The sequence below is a fragment of the Malaclemys terrapin genome, chromosome 25 (genome assembly GCF_027887155.1).
Source record: "Malaclemys terrapin pileata isolate rMalTer1 chromosome 25, rMalTer1.hap1, whole genome shotgun sequence".
Lineage (NCBI taxonomy): Eukaryota > Metazoa > Chordata > Testudines > Emydidae > Malaclemys > Malaclemys terrapin.
The window spans coordinates 9,718,414-9,735,446 of NC_071529.1; the positions used below are offsets into that span (position 1 = coordinate 9,718,414).

General features: G+C 59.2%; 1 protein-coding gene across 1 annotated transcript in view; it reads left to right on the plus strand.

Moving 5' to 3' along the window:
* PPP1R9B (protein phosphatase 1 regulatory subunit 9B) overlaps nucleotides 1-17,033 on the plus strand; it is an 86,535-nt gene that overhangs the window by 32,876 nt on the left and 36,626 nt on the right. Inside the window, exons 4-10 of the mRNA XM_054014725.1 lie at nucleotides 289-393; nucleotides 3,363-3,498; nucleotides 6,100-6,252; nucleotides 7,226-7,279; nucleotides 8,293-8,522; nucleotides 9,425-9,521; nucleotides 11,376-11,398. Of these exons, the coding sequence (XP_053870700.1) occupies nucleotides 289-393; nucleotides 3,363-3,498; nucleotides 6,100-6,252; nucleotides 7,226-7,279; nucleotides 8,293-8,522; nucleotides 9,425-9,521; nucleotides 11,376-11,398 (798 nt within the window). The remainder of the gene's footprint in view (nucleotides 1-288; nucleotides 394-3,362; nucleotides 3,499-6,099; nucleotides 6,253-7,225; nucleotides 7,280-8,292; nucleotides 8,523-9,424; nucleotides 9,522-11,375; nucleotides 11,399-17,033) is intronic.

Sequence of the window (17,033 nt, forward strand, 5' to 3'; positions counted from 1 at the left end):
TGCCAGACTACACAGAGAATTGCCAGCTTCAGTGTGGCAGGAGACACGACGGTGAATTAGACGGGCCAGTGATTTGATCCCATATTGCAGGTGCCAGGATAGGGGACTGGATGGGCCAATGGGCAGACCTAGGTTGGCAAGAGATCTGGGGGGGTTGGGAGGGCACCATCAGCTCAGACAGCTCGTGGGCCTGTACTGATCTGGAACACTGCCCCCAAGCCCACCGCACCCTCTGCCAAAGGCCCCTCCCTCCCTTTCCGTCTCTCACTCGCCTTCTCCCTCCCATAGGATCCAGGTGAATGACCTCATCGTGGAGGTGGACGGTACCAGCCTGGTGGGTGTGACCCAGAGCTTCGCGGCCTCCGTGCTGAGGAACACCAAGGGTAGAGTCCGGTAGGGGAACGGCGTGCAGCCTGCTTGCCATGAGATGGGAAACACGACAGTCAGGGGGCCCCAGGGGAGCAGACCACACGGCTCAGAGCCCGGCTGGTGGGCGCCCCAGGGGAGGCTGTGCTGGGATATGCCACTTCCTGCCGCCGGCAAAGTGGAGTCTTTGATCTTCCCCAGTCTGGCCCCCTGGGTGTAAACATGGTGTCTCCACCCACTTTTGTGTTGGGTTTGCTCCCCAGTTGGGCGGGAAGGGTATAAAAGGGGGTGATGCTCTAGCCAGGCCCCACCCACTCTCCAAAGCCCCGCCCCACAATTCCAGACAAGCTGGATTTTTCTTTTTCAACAACCAGCAATGACCTAGTTAACATTTTAAATGTCATCATTACACTTCAGAGTCAACACCCCCCACTGCAATTCATGGGGACCGTTTACACCTCTCCGAGCCATTAGGCCAAGTTGGAAGGTGAATCTAAACTGCCCTGCCCTTCTCCCCACCCTCTTTAGTGTGTAAACGACACTAACACAGGCGAACCCGTTGTCTCGGCTGCCTGGAGTCTTGGACTAGGCTGCTGGGAAGGGCTGGTCCCGTTCTCCGCCTGTTTCAATTTACTGGAGGCAGGAACGTGGTTGGGTTTGATTGTCACCCGCTACTAGGATCCTCTGCTTGTGCCATCCCAAGGGGTCGTGATGCCACAACCAGGAAGGTGGGCTCGACCCTGCCAGCACACTGGTAACCATGCTGGCATCAGCGGTGTCGTGCCTGCGGGTGAGAGGGAAATCCAGCGGGCATGGGAATACGAGATTGCTTGGAAATGGACGTTGCCCCAGCTTTGAGCCCAGCTCCTGAGATTCTGCACTGGGCCTCCTGGAGCAGGGCTGCCTAGGCCTAGTGCTTCCCTCTGCATGGGGTGGGGGGTGGGGATTTCACGCCCCATTCAAACACCCTCCGTGCCCCAGGATCTGAGCGTGACAGTCAGGGATCCCCTCTCTGGGCCTGTGTTTGCCACACACCCCACTCTGGGTCTGCCTGTCGTAACAGCTCCAGATCTGTCCCATGGCACCCCACCTTGTATCTCCTACAGCCCCATAACACCTACTGTGCAACCCATAGCACCCCACCGTTTATCTCCTACAGCCCCATAACACCTAATGTGCACCCCCTGGCACCCCACCGTGTATCTCCTACAGCCCCATAACACCTACTGTGCACCCCATCGCACCCCACTGTGTGTCTCCTACAGCCCCATAACACCTACTGTGCACCCCATCACACCCCACTGTGTGTCTCCTACAGCCCCATAACACCTACTGTGCACCCCATGGCACCCCACCGTGTATCTCCTACAGCCCCATAACACCTACTGTGCACCCCATCGCACCCCACTGTGTGTCTCCTACAGCCCCATAACATCTACTGTGCACCCCATCGCACCCCACTGTGTGTCTCCTACAGCCCCATAACATCTACTGTGCACCCCATCGCACCCCACTGTGTGTCTCCTACAGCCCCATAACATCTACTGTGCACCCCATCGCACCCCACTGTGTGTCTCTTACAGCCCCATAACACCTACTGTGCACCCCATCGCACCCCACTGTGTGTCTCCTACAGCCCCATAACACCTACTGTGCACCCTACCGTGTATCTCCTAGAACCTCTAGTGCACCCCATGGCACCCCACCGTGTATCTCCTACAGTCCCATAACACCTACTGTGCATCCCACCGTGTATCTCCTACAGCCCCATAACACCTACTGTGCACCCCACCGTGTATCTCCTAGAACCTCTAGTGCACCCCATGGCACCCCACTGTGTATCTCCTATAGCCCCATAACATCTACTGTGCAGCCCACCGTGTATCTCCTAGAACCTGTAGTGCACCCCATGGCACCCCACTGTGTATCTCCCATGACCCAGATACCCTGCACTGCACACCCCATAGTAATCCACTGTTTAGCTCCTGTAGCCCCATAAACTCCACTGTACCCCCCATAGCCCCCCACTGGGTATCCCCTGGAAACCCCAGGGAACATCCCCAGTGCATCCCGGAACATGGGTAACTTCCCAGACCACCCCCACACCCCTCTCTCTCTCCCATCACACCCTGTCCCTGCCCCTCGGATCCCCTCCCACAAGCAGCAAGGGGCCTGCTGGGTGAAAAACCAGCGTTCCCCCCCGCCCCAGGAGCGGGGCGAGGGGGGCAGGCTGTGGGAGCGAAAGAGGAAGTGAGCGATGCTGACTGGCCGGTGGTGTTTCCGCCTCGCTGCAGGGCTGTTTGCAGAAGGGCCCTGCTGACCCCTTTATCTCACCCCGAGCATCTCAGGCTCCGCCCTTCCTGGCCGGGATCAGCGCGAGGGGCCGGGGGCTGCCCTCGCTCTGCGCCCGACACCCAGCTCCGGATGTTTTCTCTCCAATATCTATTTTTAAAATAACCAACCTAAAATAAACCCGCCCACCAACGCGGCAACGTCAAGCCAGCGCAGCCGAGCCTGGAGTACAAACTGGGCCCGCCGGCCTAGCCCATGCCCATCCCTCCGCACCCACGGGTGGGGCCGAGCCCATCAAGGCATGGGCGAGGCCGGCCCGGGGAGTGCCAAACTGATTGGTTGGGGGGTGGGTCGTGGAGGGGGGCAGCATTTGCACCTCCTCGTAAGCGGGCTGGAGACTGCAGTCAGGTGGGCAAGGAGATTCCAGCAGGTCTTGCTCTGGGGCCTGTTCCCATCCCAGCTTTCATGGGCAGTGGGGAGGAAATGAGACCCTGCCGTAGGCTGGGAGTCGAGGGGGGGTGGTCCTGCCCCCCCTGAATCCCGGCTTCACCCCACCACCCTCTAACCTCACCCCACCGCAGTGGCAGCCTCGCTGCAGACACAGGGGAGAGGCACAGGGAGGAGGACGGGGCCTGCTGGGATCAACCGGGGCACAGGGGTCCCTCTAGGCTGACCCGCTGGCCTCGTGTCCGTTCCTGTCGCAGGTTCCTGATCGGGCGGGAGAAGCCGGGCGAGCAAAGCGAGGTAGCTCAGCTGATCCAGCAGACGCTGGAGCAGGAGCGGTGGCAGCGGGAGATGATGGAGCAGAGATACACCCAGTACACGGAAGAGGATGAAGAAGTAAGAGGCGCGCGCGAGCGGCATTTCCTGGTCGCCTTTGGGCAAGGGCTGGAGAGCGGAGCATGTGCTGGGTGTCCTTGCAGTCCCATCCTCCCCCACTCCAGTACAGGCCCCCAGGGAGACTCCCCCGCTCCCTGGGGTCAGAGAGGAATCCATCTAATTAACCCCATACTTAGTTATTCTGCAGTGGCACCTAATGGCCTCAACCAAGATCAGAGCCTTCATGTGCTAGGGGCTGTACGTACCCAGAGGGAGAGCCAGTCCCTGCCCCAGAGAGCTCCCAGTCTGAATAGGCAAGACAGACAGAGGGTGGCAGGACTCCCCCAAAGATCACCCACTAAATAGACCCCGGGTCTCCTGAGTTCCAGTCCCGTGGCTCTACTCACTAGTCCATACTGCCACCTGTGCAGGTGCACCAACAAACCCACTGATCCTCCAAAGGACCCGAGTCCTAGCTTGGTTGGGGCACCTTCTCTTGAGATGAGGGGGAAGTCAGGCTCCAGGTCCATGCCAATCCAGATGTCCCCATTCCCTGCTCCACCCCGGCCACTAGCCGTATCCTGGAGAGATTGCCCTGTCCAGGGGCGTTCACCCTTGTGCTTCCCCCACAGGGGGGGAAGGGCCAGGAGAACTGACTCACCTAGCCTGCGTACCAGGAGCCCAATGAGACACCGTCGACCTGATTCATTGCCCCGCCTCTCAGGTTGTCATTTACTCCAGTGAAAAGTGGGGGTGAAACGCCACCGACTCCGCCTGGAAGCACTTTGCACTGGTGTGAGTGACGCACGAGGTGCAGGGCATTGGAGTATCAGCCCCCTGCCGCCCTCTTCTCAGCGTCCTAATCGCTGGGCGTGCTGCCAGGCACCCAGCCGGGAGGTAGCTTCCTACACCCTGCTGGGCTCTGCCGCGGAGAGAAATGCAGGGTGCAAGCCCCTCTCTCCTGTTCCCAGGGCTGTGCCTGTCTCTCCCGGGCAGTGGAATGTGGCAGCATCCAGGATTGATGGGCTCTCCTGGCAGGGTCCCTGGTGGGCTTGTGCTGTGTGGGAGAGGAGTGGAAAACGAAGGAATCGCTCCATTCGAATGTCACGACGCCTAATTATAACTCTCGCTCTTAGCGAGCGCTGTGCATCAGTAGCTCTCAGAGCACTTTACGCTGGAGCGCGGCATTGTTATCGCCATGTGACGCACGGGGAAACTGAGGCACGGAACGGGGCTGTGACTTGCCCATGGTCACCCGGTGGGCCAGTGACAGCCAAACAAACCCAGACCTCCCGAGTCCCAGTCTAATGCTCTGCCCAATAGCGCCAGCTCCTTCGGGAAAGCGGTTGTTATTGGTCCAGGTCATCACCTGGGCTAAACCTGCAGCATTGACGTCAGTGGAGCAAGATGGACACCAGCTGGGATCTGGCCCACTCGTTATTATTAAATAATTGCACTGCCGGGGGGGGGGGGGGGGGGGGCCTTCAGGGCCTCTTTGTGCTGGGTGCGGGACAGATCTAACAGATCCTACTCTCTCTGCTCCAGTCCCTTCCTGGTATTAACCGGTCTATGACCGTGGTTGATTTCAGCAGCACACGTCTCAGAGGCCTCGGACAAACATCATCGTCAGAAGTTGTAATAATGACGTGTCGAATTACAGCTACTCCCTGCCCCCCCCCCCATGAAATATCCCAACAGACACGACTCCCCGCTCTCTCCGGCCAGCCCCTGCCCCCCCCCCCCGCACACCCGTGGGGATTCTCAAAGCAGCCTAGTGGAATTAGGCACTTGATGCCCATTGAACTTGATTTCAACAGGAGTTGTGTGCCTAAATCACTTAGGCACCTTTCGAAATCTCGGCCCAAATCAATAACGCTGCGGGCGCACAGCTGAGCTGGTGGCTAGCGCGTGGGGCTAACCGTCAGGATGTCCTCCGTTCTCTTCCTGGCTCTGCGGCCGAGTGACCTTGAGCAGTTTGCTGGATGCCTCAGTTTTCCCACCTGTAAAATGGGGTTCATAATTCCCTGCTTCTCGGGGGGTGTTGTGAGGAACAGGGGCACTGTCTCATGCCTTTTGGAGATTTTTGTTGAGGTCTCCAGCCATTCCAAGAGCTAGCACAATGGGTCCTGGCCACTCGGCACTGTGGGAATAGCGGTAATAATGATTTGTATTATGGTTGCGCCTGGATACTTCATCTGAGATTGGGTCCCCGTCGTGCTAGGCACTGTACGCACACACAGGGCAGGTATCACATTCTGAAGAGGCGGGACAGATGTCTTACCCCCCCCCCCCCATGTTACAGATAGGGACCGGAAAGGTGCAGCAGTGGCCCCAGGTATGAATCTAGGGTGTTAGCAGCAGAGCTGGGACCTGACCCTGAGTGCCAGCCAAGTGCAGAAACCACCAGGCCGTCCTTTGCCCCTGCAGGTTAAGTTTGCACAAGGTGCTTTGTCCTGACCCTGCAGACTGGGAAGGGGGGCTGGGTTTTAGGGTTCTGGGGAGCAGCGGTGGTGGTGAGGGCGTAGCTGCCGGCGCTATGAATGGCTCTGGTCTGGGATGTGCTGGATTGGGGGTGGATCACAGGGAGGAAACTGACCAAAGCTCCCGGTTCTGTGCCCGCAGACGGGCGAATATGCCACGGACGAGGACGAGGAGATGAGCCCCATGTTCCCCGGCAGCGAGATGGCCATCGAGGTCTTCGAACTGGCTGAGAACGAGGACATGCTGTCCCCTGTCGAGATGGACCCCGAGAAGCTGGTGCACAAGTTTAAGGAGGTAAAGACGGGGAAAGGGGGCTCCCCGAAGACACCCGCAATGGGAGTGGGGGGAGGCAGAAGGGGTGTACGGCACCCGTGTGAGTGTGTGTGTGTATCAGGGTGTGTTTATTCTTGTGGGAGTGTGTACATGTGTGTATGCGGATGCATGTGCTTGTGTCTGAGTGCACGGGTGGGCATCGGTGCATGGGTCCGTGTCCATGTGTGTGCCTGGGGTCAGAGCGCAGGTGAGTTTGCGCCTGTGTGTGTATTCACAAGTGCAAGGCTGTCTGTGCATACTTGCACGTGTCCATGTGTGTCATGGGATAACGGGTATACGTTCATGCATGGGTGTGTTGCACAAGTGCATGGGTGTGCGTGCACGTATCTGTTTCAGTGGGGTATGCTGCACACGTGTGATTATTTGTATGCGTGTGGTTATGTTGCCCTCTAGTGGCTAGAAGCTCTGTCTGTAAGCTCTGACGAAGGCAGCCAAGCCGCACCCCCGGCTGCGGGGTCTAAGCACAGCCCAGATCTCCAGGAGAGCTCTGCGCAGAGGGTGCCGACCCCTGTTGTGGCCCTCTGGCCCTGCCAGCTGATTCTCCTCTCCCACCGGTGCCACTCCGCTGGGGTCAGGAGAGTCACGTTAATGCAAAGCCAGCTGAGGCTAGAGGAGAACTGGAGCCCTGGCACCTTGTGCTGAAGTGCGGCCACCTCTGAGGTGGATCACGCTGTTGCAACGGCCCCCGACAGCTGAGGGCAGGGATCCAGTCTCCTGCTGACGCTGCGCGGTGTTGTGTGCCTGGGGGGGATTCACTGCAGCACCATGTCATGTACCCCTGGTGGGGGTGTTGCCAGGACTCCGGGGTTCATACCTTGACTCTAATGGAAAGCTGCAGGGAAATGTACTGCTTGCAAGTGACCGGGGCTGAGGGCAGTGGCTGGGGCTGGCATCTCCCTGAATGCAGGGCGTAACCGCTCTTACTCTCTGTCAGCTCCAGATCAAACACGCCGTCACTGAGGCCGAAATCCAGCAGCTGAAGAGGAAGGTGAGCTGCGGAGAAGGGACCGTGTGGGGGGTGGCCGACGGGTCCCCTCCTTGGGCTCCCTGGTCCCGTGAGTCTTCACCCGCAGGATCCCGGCCGGCCTGGGCTGCTGGCACCTCCCTATTCTTCTGTTCCCTCCTTTCCCCTACCCGGCATGGCCTCCACCAGTCCTGCTCTGGCGTGGGGTCTTCTGCTTTCCTCCTCGCTCTCAGTTGGCCCCGTTGTTTGTATTGCCCAACAACGCACAGGCGTGGAGAGACACAACCGCGCACACACACGAGCACGCACAGAGACACCCGACCGCACACGCTGATGTCACCACACTCACAATAGCACACAACCGCACACACAGACAGAACCAAGCATGCATAATCTCACACGCAAATCCCCCCACGCAGCTACACATGCAGCACACAAAGACATACACAAGGATGTACAACCACACACAGAGACAAGCACACACAGAGACACAAGCACATACACAGATATACAACCAGGTGCAGAGATACAACAGCACACAACCAGACACACAGAGAGACAAGCGCACACACAGAGACACAAGCACAAACACACAGAGACACAACCACGCGCTGAGATACAACAGCACACAACCAGACACACACACAGACAAGCACACACACAGACACAAGCACACGCACAAACAACCACACGCAGAGATACAACAGCACACAACCAGACACACAGAGAGACAAACGCACACACAGAGACACTAGCACAAACACACAGAGACACAACCACGCGCTGAGATACAACAGCACACAACCACGCACTCAACCACAGTCCACAGCACCAAAGAGACACAAACACACACCCATACTTCTCCCAACACTCCCTGCTACTGGGGTGCGTGTGCTGCCCCATCTCCTGCCCCATGCAGCCCCTCTCCCCAAATGCCCCTCATCTCCCCTCCCCCTACCTGTCATCCCCCGGCACAGTCTCCCTTACCCGTCTTCCCCTCTTCCCCTCACCCTGTGCGCTGTGCTCTCTGCTCTCAGCTGCAGTCCATTGAGCAAGAGAAGGCTCGCTGGCGAGCCGAGAAGGCCCAGCTGGAGCAGAGCGTGGAGGAAAACAAGGAGAGGATGGAGAAGCTGGAGGGTTATTGGATGGAGGCCCAGAACCTGTGCCAGGCAGTGGATGAGCACCTGAAAGAGACTCAAGCCCAGTACCAGACCCTGGAGCGGAAATACAGCAAGGCCAAGCGGCTCATCAAGGAGTATCAGCAGAAGTAAGGCCATGTTCTCTGTTCCCTGTGGATCTCCCAGATCCCCATCCCCTATGGATCTCACAGGACTAGCGATCCCAGATCCCCATCCCCTATGGATCTCACAGGACTAGCGATCCCAGATCCCCATCCCCTATGGATCTCACAGGACTAGCAATCCCAGATCCCCATCCCCTATGGATCTCTCAGGATTAGTGATTCCAGATCCCCATCCCCTATGGATCTCCCAGGACTAGAGATCCCAGATCCCCATCTCATATGGATCTCCCAGGAGTAGCAATCCCAGATCCCCATCCCTTATGGATCTCACAGGATTTGTGATCCCAGATCCCCATCCCCTTATGGATCTCACAGGATTTGTGATCCCAGATCCCCATCCCCTTATGGATCTCCCAGGACTAGTGATCCCAGATCCCCATCCCCTATGGATCTCCCAGGACTAGTGATCCCAGATCCCCATCTCTTATGGATCTCCCAGGACTAGTGATCCCAGATTCCCATCCCCTATGGATCTCCCAGGACTAGTGGTCCCAGATCCCCATCTCTTATGGATCTCCCAGGACTAGCAATCCCAGATCCCGATCCCCTATGGATCTCCCAGGACTAGTAATCTGAGATTCCCATCCCCTATGGATCTCCCAGGACTAGTAATCCGAGATTCCCATCCCCTATGGATCTCCCAGGACTAGCAATCCCAGATCTCCATCCACTTTGGATCTCCCAGGACTAATGATCCCAGATCTCCATCGCCCATGGATCTCTCAGGATTAGTGATTCCAGATCCCCATCCCCTATCCTCTCCCAGGGATGTGGGTCTGTATCCTGCCCAGTTCAGAGAGTCCCTCGGGTTAGGTGCTGGAGCAGCGGCCAGGCTCTGGCCTGACTGCTCACCCCATCCCCCACAGGGAGATCGAGTTCCTCAAGAAGGAGACGACCCAGAGGCGTGTGCTGGAGGAGTCGGAGCTGGCCCACAAGGAGGAAATCGACAAGCTCCAGGAGAAGGTGGGCACCAAGGACCAGGATACGGGGTTCCCCTGAGGCAGCAGAGCGGGAGATTGCAGAGGAGAGGGGCCCTGGCTGTGACTCGACGGCTCGGACGGGGACTTCCAGCAGACCAGAGCTGGCTTTGGCAGGAGCAGGGGGTGGGGCGAGGAGGGGGCTCCATTTGCCTCGTTCTGCCTTCTCCATGACAGCGTGGGCTTGATTCCCTTTGTCTGGTGGCCCGGTGCGATGGGCACGCCGGATCCTGCGTTGGATGTCAGGGCACGCCGGATCCTGCGTCAGTGCTGCTCACAACGGATCCCGCGCCGGGTGCTGGATCACACCGGATCCCACAGTGGGTCATGTCAGCTCCTGCGTCAGTGCTGGTCACACTGGATCCCAGAGTGGGTCACACCGGATCCCATGCCAGGTGCTGGATCACACCCGATCCCACAGTGGGTCGTGCTGGATCCTGCACCGGGTGCTGGGTCACACCAGATCCCGCACTGGGTGCTGGATCACACCGGATCCCACAGTGGGTCACACCGGATCCTGCGCTGGGTGCTGGGTCACACCAGATCCCACAGTGTGTCATGCCAGATCCCGTGCCAGGTGTTGGATCACACTGGATCCCATAGTGGGTCACACCAGATCCCGTGCCCGGTGCTGGATCACACCAGATTCCCACAGTGTGTCATGCTGGATCCCATGCCGGGTGATGGATCCCACCAGATCCCACAGTGGGTCACCCTGGATCCTGCGCCGGGTGCTGGGTCACACCAGATCCCACAGTGGGTCATGCCAGATCCTGCGCCGGGTGTTGATCACACTGGATCCTATAGTGGATCACATCAGATCCCGCGCCGTGTGCTGGATCCCAAATTGTGTCATGCTGGGTCCCATGCCGAGTGATGGATCATACCAGATCCCACAGTGGGTCACACCGGATCCTGCGGCGGGTGCTGGATCGCACCGGATCCCGTGCTGGGTCACGCTGGATCCTGCATTGGCGCCCAAGTCAAGACTCCAGGGCATTGTTTTGCAGCTGAACATCCATGTGTGTGTGTGTGCATGTGTGTGAGGAGGGGTTCCCTGCTGCAGAGCACGGGATGGTCAGGCAGCATGGGCCGAGGGGGCGTCAGAGGCTTGCACCCCCTCTCCTAGGGCTCCCTGTGCTTGAAATGATTCTCTGATTGGCCCCGGCTTGGTACCCTGACTTCTCTCTCTCTCCCCAGGGAGTGGCTGCTGCCCTCTGCTGCGGTGCAGGCACAGCGCCCCCCGTTGGGCAGTGTGGGTGCAGGCAGGCAGACGCCCCCGAGTGACGTTTGTCTGCCCTGCCCCTGCCGTGCTCACGCCCGGTTCCGCAGGGAATGTGGCAAAGCCGCTGCTCCCCCACCCGGGCACACGTGTCCCGGGCTGAGGCAGTGGTAGCTGGTGGAGGGGGCCGAGGTGCCCCGCCGGGCTGCAAGCCGGGTGCATTTTCAGTCAAATGCGGGGGGCGGGGTTGCTGCACAGGACCCAGGAGGCAGAGCCGGGTGGGCACGGAAATCGGGCTTCACGCTTGCTCCTACTCTCCCCCCTTCCTCGCTGCCCCTCCCCACCCCCACATTGGAAGACATTGCCTGGCGTAGAGCACCTGATGGCTTCCCAATAACCCCCTCCCTCCTCCGCACCCATCCCTCAGCAGAGACCCCCTGCATCCACCCCCGCAGCAACCCCCCCATCAGCCATCCCCTTCCCCCTCCCGTCACCTCTCAGCCATTCCCCCCACGACCCCTCCCAGCGATCCTCCCTCCCGCGCCCCAACATCCCCGGCCTCGGGACGGCCCCGCTGTTTCTCTGCCTGAGACGTTTATCCCTTTGTCTGTTTTTCAGATCTCCGAACTGGAGGGGAAGCTGCAGACCTTGAAAAATTCAAACCCGACTTAAAACAAACACAAGCAATCGTTGGTTGGGGAGGAGGGACACTTTCTCCTTAACCCCCCCCCCCCACGCCTCCGTTTTGCCCCTGCTCCTCCCCTGCCCTCCCACCCCTTGCTGCCTTCATAGAGGGGTGAGAAAGAGACACAAAATCGAACCCACTATGAAAGGAATAATAATGATCCCTCATTCCCCCGGCCTTCCTTTGGGGGGAGAGAGAGAGGGGGGAGGAGGGCTGGGGCTGGGGGAGGGCTCTGGGATTGGCTGGCTGGGTCCCAGCTGGCCTGGAGGGGGCAGTATGGGGAATGTCTCTGGGACAGGGGACCCCTCGTCAATTTCTGTTCCTCATGTGAGTCTCGTGTTAACTTGATGGATGCATTTTTTGGCGGGGGGATTTGTTCTGCCTGTGTATCCCCCCCGCCCCTAACGCCCCCCCCTCCACCCCTCCCCACTGAGGAGCCTTTCCAGCCAACCTCCCGGCTTGGGATCAGCGACAGCTCACCCGCCAACCGCGCCGCGTCCCCCCGAGGCCTCCGGGGAAGGGCTGTGCGGGCAGCGCCCCCTGTGCAGAGTGGGGCCGGCCCGAAGCTCACCCCTTGGCGGAAGGACTTTCTTGGGGAGGCCAGATCTCTTTGTTGGCCCATCCTCGGGGCAATCCATTGTGCTCTGTGTGTCGTGCGCTGATGGGAAGCGTGTCTGTGTTTGAGATCTCGACCCAGTGCCGGGCGGTATCTGGGACCCTGGAAGGCAGACAAGCCGCTGGCGCTGGGACAGGAGGCCCTGGGCAGCGCTGGCAGGGACAGGTTATGCCTGTGGGTGACGCTTCCCCACCCACCCCGGATAACTTCAGGGACCAGCGTCTTGGCCTCTCCTGTGAGTCTGTCCCGGAGGAAATGACAGCGAGCTTCCGGCTGAGCTAACATCTCCCCAGACACCGTGGGGCAGGGGGGAGATCCTGGAGCAGAGACACCCCCACCCCCGGGGCACAGCCTGCAGGGGGGAAAGACCTTGGGCATCTGCCTCTTCCCCCACAGCTGGATGGATACAGTGACGCACAGGCTGTGGGGTGGGACTTGCTCCTTCCCGGGCCCAACGCCGGCGCTCGATGGGAGGAAAACCACGACGGGAAGTGGCCCCGGCCGAGACTCCTCCGCGCTTGGCTCCGCAGAGGCACCAGGGACTGTGGGCTGCAGCTGGCTTCGAGCTGCATGAGGCGCCGGTGGGAGGGGGCCTGGGGTGTTCACACAAGATTCTTTGCTCTGGAGGGGAGGGAGAGCAAACGATCCAGACGCAGGCCGTGGGCAGCAGAGCACTGCCCCGAGGTGACTAATTGGGGTTGGACTTGGACTGGCGTCAAGCAGTGCACGTGGGAATTGGCACACTCACAGCACGCACGGGCCTGGCACTGGTGCGCTCACACCCATGCGTGGGATGGAGGCACTGGCATGCTCACACCCATGCATGGGTTGGGGGCACTGGTGCGCTCACACCCGTGCGTGGGATGGGGGCACTGGAGCTCATACCCGTGCGTGGGATGGGGGCACTGGCACGCTCACACCCATGGATGGGTTGGGGGCACTGGTGCGCTCACACCTGTGCGTGGGATGGGGGCACTGGTGCGCTCATACACGTTTGTTGGATGGGGGCACTGGCGCTCACACCTGTGCATGGCATGGGGGCACTGGCGCTCACACCCATGCGTGGGATGGGGGCACTGGCACACTCACACCTGTGCACGGGATGGGGGCACTGGCACGCTCACACTCATGCACGGGATGGGGGCACTGGTGCTCACACCCGTGCGCGGGATGGGAGCACTGGCGCACTCACACCCATGCACGGGATGGGGGCACTGGCGCGCTCACACCCATGCACGGGATGGGGCACTGGCGCGCTCACACCCATGCACGGGATGGGGGCACTGGCGCTCACACCCGTGCGTGGGATGGGGGCACTGGCGCGCTCACACCCGTGCACGGGATGGGGGCACTGGCGCGCTCACACCCATGCACGGGATGGGGGCACCGGCGCTCACACCCATGCACGGGATGGGGGCACTGGCGCGCTCACACCCATGCCCGGGATGGGGGCACTGGCGCTCACACCCGTGTGTGGGATGGGGGCACTGGCGCGCTCACACCCATGCCCGGGATGGGGGCACTGGCGCTCACACCCGTGTGTGGGATGGGGGCACTGGCGCGCTCACACCTGTGCCCAGGGACATGGCACCCATTTCACCACCCCACTGTCTGACCTAGTTTAGTTACATCTGTGCAATTGTCCCCTGTTGCCAAGGCCTCGGGTTCAAGCTGCCTTCCTTCCTTTTCATTTTTCTTTCTTTTCCTGCGGCGCCTCCTTTTCCGCCTCCGGCCCAACGGGCGCTTTTCTTTCGGACACGCGGGGGAGTTGGGGAGGAAGCCCCCAGCTCCCCTTTATTTCCAGGGCGAGGAGAAAAGAGGTAGGAACGTCCTCAAAGCCTTGTGAAAAGTGACCCCTCCATGTCCCGCTCTGAGCCGGTGGGCGGCCCCGCGTGCCCCGTTCCTGCAGAGTTCGGAGGGACGATGCCACCGAGCTGGGCCTTGGCCCCGATCGCACCCCCGGCGGGGCGTAGCCAGTCCAAGCGAGAGGCATCCTGCGTCACCAGATACACACACACACACACACACACACCCCGGACACGATCGCACGGGCACCGCCGGGAGCCGTGTCTTCGGGCTGACGCGGCCCACCCCTCCCCTCACGTAAAGACCGGATGAGGGGTTTTTTTTTTAAGCGATAACAAGAACAAAGGAAAATAAAGACTTTTCAAAACCAAACAATCGCTTTTAAAAATTGTAAATAATTTAAAAAAAAAACAATCGCAGTATTTATATGTGGCCAGGACAATTGTTTTCCTTTGTACGCTGGAGATTGCCAGGAGTGGGGGGGGGGGTTTATTAACTCCTCGCCCCCACACTGTCTAAGGATCGACAGGGTCCAGCCAAACCCTCGCCCTGGTGGCCCTTCCGGGTGTAAACCGGCACTTTAACGGCTGAGTCTCTGACAGTGACTGGATGTGGGGGCGTTGGGAACCAGATCCCTGCCGGCTAGACGGGGCTGGGCCGGTGTGGAGCTGGGAGCACAGTGGATGGGCAGGTCAATGCAGGATAGACCCACCGGCGACCCCCTCTCGGGATTTGCGCGGAGCAACGGGATGCCTGTGAAACGGACGTATGAAAAACCAGGAAGGCGGCGTGGGCCAAGGACACAGGGAAATCGGGTGGGATGACAGCCCGCTGGGAAATTGTCTTAAATTTTTATTTAATCTCCTGACACACGTATCAATGTGTATGTATATAATATATATATATATATGGATGGATGGATTGTTTCTGGTTTTGTATTGCAATGTCCTCGCATCGGATCATATCAAATACAGGCCCTCGTTGTCCCCGCGGCTCCGTTATTCAAATGGCTGATCTCATCGGGCGCGGCCCTGCTGGGAGACCAGGCCCACTCGCAGTGTGGGTGGGATCGAGGGGGGGGAACCTGTGTCTGCTCGCCAACGCCCCCTGGGGCTGACGTGAGGAGCGGCGTTCAGCCACCCATGGCTGGAAAGGCCCCACGTGTGGTCGGAGGTGCAAACCCCTCAGGAATGGAGGTTCTTCGTAACTCTGAAATGTTCATAACTCTTAGGTGTGTTCTTTCAAAAATTTGCAACTGAACATTGACTTAATACAGCTCTGAAACTGGACTGTTCAGAAGAACCACAATGCTTTTCTTTGGTTTTTTTAGTAGTTTACATTTCCGGGGGGGTGGGGGGGGCTGTTTTTTCTCTGCTGCTCCCTGGTTTCATACTTCTGGTTCCAAATGAGGTGTGTGGTTGACCGGTCGGTTCGTCACTCTGGTGTTTGTCACTCTGAGCTGCTCCTGTATGTTTAAATTCGATAGTTGATGCTCCTCCATCCACCCAAGTCCCCGGATCCGTGTCATGAACAGCCCAGGTTCATGGTGGTGCATGTTCTGGGCTGGACGGTGTCGGATTAAGGACAGCATGACAAATAACCTCCTATTTCTCCTCCACCCCCCAATGAAACTGAACGGGGATTCAAAGGGTGGTATAAGAAATCATCCGAGGGAAGGGAGAGAAGGCCCGGGCACTTCTCAGCAGTATTTGTGATTGGCTTTAAGCTCTCGAAAACTAGGTGTGTGGTTCATTCTCCAGCAGTGCAGAAGAGCAGAAATCCCAGAGACACCCCCCCCCCCCCAAAATAGCCCTTCTCAAAAACCTCTTAGCTCAGTGTTTCTCAGCCTTTTGGATACCAGGGACCGGTTAGCTGCCTTCCTAAACGGTGCCAGGGAGATCTCAGGGAGTGGCGCCGGTCCATGGAGAAACGCTGCCTTAGATGATTCTTGCCAGAATCCACCCGTTAACATCGGCTGCACCCCAGAGAGGGTGGAACGTGGCCAGCACGTCTCAGCATGGGAAGGGGAGGAAGGATTCCTACGGGCATGGACCAACCGCTCCCGGATGGGGCCTGGATGGATATTTCCCCTCGGACAGAGCCTATAACTGCCAACTGCTGGGTTCTTGCTCGTTCCTCCAACACAGCTGGTGCTGGGTACTGTCAGACCGAATTGTAGCAGGCATGGGCCGGTGGCGTGACCCAGTCCGGCAATGCCCGTGTTCCTAGGGAGAGTGCTGGGGGGGGGGGGAGAGGACTCCAAACCGCTGCTGGCCCCCCTGTGGTTCCTGGCCTCTGCGTTTGGGAGCTGGACCTCAAAGCATATGTGCTGCTCATTCCTCCAGCACCCTGGGGCCCCCAGCCATACACCCCACATGTGTGTGTGTGTGGGGGGGGAACGGGGTAAATTGATGCTGGTTTGCTCTGATCTTTTCTTTTTTTTAATGACTTCTTTGTTGGTCGTTATTTAGTCTTGTTTGTTACTGAACTAAACGCTGTGTTTGTGGAGCCCGGTGACACAGGTGTACGGCAGAGGTGGGGGTCGTGTTTGTGAGGGGTGGTGCACCTGGATCTATGTTTGGGCATGCGTGTGGGCATACCTGCAGGTGGGCATTTTCGTGGGCATGTGCACGGGTGTGTACGTGTGTGTGTGGAATGGCAGCCTGCCCCTTGACGGGCCCAAGAGGCTTGGGCCAGCCAGCCCCAGTGAATCAGCCAGGCTCGTGCCAGAATTACCTGCCTCCCAGCTGAGGGGCAGGACTAACAGGGTCAGGGGAGGCACCCCTGGGCCTCCGCAGAGAGATGGCGCTTGGGAGAGGACCCAGAGGGAGTATTTGGGCCCCTGAGCTGGGGTCTGCTGGGCACTGGCAAACTGCGGAAGAAACTCCAGGGAAAACAGCCTGAGCAGGGGACGGCGTAAAGGTAGCCCAGACGGGCTGAGAACTGAGTCCAGGGGACAGGCTGCAGGTAGCCCAGACGGGCTGAGAACGGAGTCCAGGGGACAGGCTGCAGGTAGCCCAGACGGGCTGAGAACTGAGTCCAGGAGCCAGGCTGCAGGTAGCCCAGACGGGCTGAGAACGGAGTCCAGGGGACAGGCCGCAGGTAGCCCAGATGGGCTGAGAACTGAGTCCAGGAGACAGGCTGCAGTTAAGACTGGAAGGGATCTCGG